Source organism: Myotis daubentonii, chromosome 1 (assembly GCF_963259705.1).
Source record: "Myotis daubentonii chromosome 1, mMyoDau2.1, whole genome shotgun sequence".
Taxonomy (NCBI): Eukaryota; Metazoa; Chordata; class Mammalia; order Chiroptera; family Vespertilionidae; genus Myotis; species Myotis daubentonii.
Genome location: NC_081840.1, coordinates 108,846,216 through 108,848,290, shown reverse-complemented (window position 1 = coordinate 108,848,290; position 2,075 = coordinate 108,846,216). Strand labels below are relative to the sequence as shown.

Here is a 2,075-nt window from a genome sequence, read left to right as displayed (position 1 = left end):
CAGGGAGAATGTTAAGAGCTAGAGCTTGTCGCCCCACCCTTGCCACCAGGATCTCAGGACACTCCTTAACAGCAGGGGAAGGAAAACTAGAAAGGTAAACTGTCCTGGGGTGAGTGGGAGAACGAGGCTCCCCTGCCCCAAGCAGTCTGTTTCTCATTCCTCGCCCTCGGCTGCCAATGGATGAGGGTGATTCCAAGAGCTCTCCTTGGCTTCCACACTTTCCTCCTCCTCCCCCCCCCCCCCGCCCCGCCTGCCCCCCCCCCCTCCCCCGCCCTTGAATGCTGGATGTCTTTAATACTTGTGGGTCCCGGGCAAGGCTCAAGAGTCTCACTGCCCACCATTCCCTCCCTGAAGAAGGTCTCAGTATGGCTCAGCAAAGCTGAAGGTGGAATTCTGCATCTTCAGGCAACATAAGTGAAGGAGAACTGCCCCACGAAGCTGCCCTAGGTTCCTTCTCTTGTGGCTGTGGAGTTCATATGGCAGTCTGAGGAGCTGAGACCAGGCTGTGAGCTCCAGAAGACTGAAGCGTGAACGGCTGAAGGTGCATTTCAAGGTTGAGGCGCTGGGTATAAAATCCAGCTCATCGAGGTGGCCCAGAGCCCAGAGTTCTCAGGCCGTCCAGTCCTCTTCCGCAGCACCTGGCTCAGGTTGTGACCGCTTCACGGAGCCTTCTCCAGCAGCGGGTTCCCCTAGGCTCCTCTTGGAAGTCGCCAGGGCTTGCTGGGACGAGGGGCCAGAATGGGGGCTCGGGGGTTGGTAGCCGGGTTGGTGCGGATCCAGTGCATCCTTGGAAAGTAGGATGGCGAGGCTGGGCATGTTCTTAAGAACACTGAGACTGGTGCCCGGCTCGCTAGGCCCAGGAGTGGGCCCTGGCGGGGGGCTCTGCCACACCTCGCGCACTCTCCGGTAGCGCAGCCCCGTGACCTGGTGCAGGCCAGCCAGGCGGCGCTTGAGGATCTCGGCACACGTGACAGTCTTGGTGGTGGCCCTACCACAGCCGCTGAAGACGATGGCGCGCGTGGCTGGCTGCGCCATGCTGGAGATGGCGAAGGCTAGTAGATTCCGGATCTTGCTGCCCTCCTTGACCCGCACGTGCACCGCGCCCGGCGCCAGGTCGGCGAAGGGGTCAGGGCTCAGGCCGCCCCACTCAGTCCCGACTCCCCCCGGCGCCTCTTCGGAGCGCACCTTACGGTAGTTCTCCATGAGCGGTGGTTGCCCGGACCGCGGGGACGTGGGCTTTGCCATGGGGCCACTTCAGCCCCCGGGCTGCAGGGCTGCCGATCGCGCCCCGCGAGGACCCGCAGGGGTAACCGTGAGGGAACGGCGCGGAAGCTGGTGGGCGGGTAGGGACCGCGAGATCTTCGTTTCCCACTTGTCTCCAGAGGTTACTATTCTACTCCGAGCTCAGGGCGCCCGGAGCTCCGCGCCTTCGGCCAAGGCCCCGCCCCTACCGCCAGGGCCCACCCCTAACTCGGCCCGCCGGCCCCGCCCCAGCCTCACCCGCTTCTCAGATCCAATCCGCGGGATCCTCTGCTGTTGGAGTGAGGACGGCGCGCACAGTGGCTCGTAATGGCAGCGCCACGGGATAAGGCGAAGTTCCCCTATTATCGCTATCAGACCTTCCCGAGCCAACCCTTATAGAGGGGTTAACTAAATAAAAACTGCGTTTGCGGTGCAAATGCTGCTTCAAGCCCGGTCCCCGGGCCCTTCCACCTTCCGACTGAACCCTTCCCTTTCTTCCATCCCAAGGAGAGATTTACAGACCCTCCTCACTCCCCCCAGCGTCATCCCTTCAGCTCCCGAGCCAGTATGCTCGCCTCAAGGACATCCCGTGCACAGTCAGCAAGTGCGGGAGGCGCTGGCGTCGGCCCCACTCCGCGCCTGCCCTCCTTTGACTACCTCGCGTCGTGGCCCTCCAGGACAACCGGAGACTGAGGTCTTAGCCTCGCCGTGCCTGACCGGGCTGGCGGTCATCGGATCCTCGCACTTCCCTGAGGAGGGGGGGAGTGAGACTCTGGGCCAGGCTTCTCCCTGATATGAATGGGAGGAGAACCAGGAGATCCCTTCTCAAGCTC

General features: G+C 62.8%; 1 protein-coding gene across 1 annotated transcript; it reads right to left on the bottom strand.

Annotated features, from left to right (window-relative positions):
• Positions 1-291: 291 nt before the first annotated feature.
• On the bottom strand, positions 292-1,365 carry RPP25 (ribonuclease P and MRP subunit p25). The gene has a single exon (XM_059681046.1). It carries the CDS (start codon positions 1,243-1,245, stop codon positions 610-612), a length of 636 nt encoding a protein of 211 aa, XP_059537029.1. The 5' UTR covers positions 1,246-1,365; the 3' UTR covers positions 292-609.
• Between the last annotated feature and the right edge of the window lie 710 nt (positions 1,366-2,075).

Coding starts and splice junctions, on each gene's coding strand:
- RPP25 (XM_059681046.1), bottom strand. CDS start 1,245: ATGGCAAAGCCCACGTCCCCGCGGTCCGGGCAACCACCGCTCATGGAG.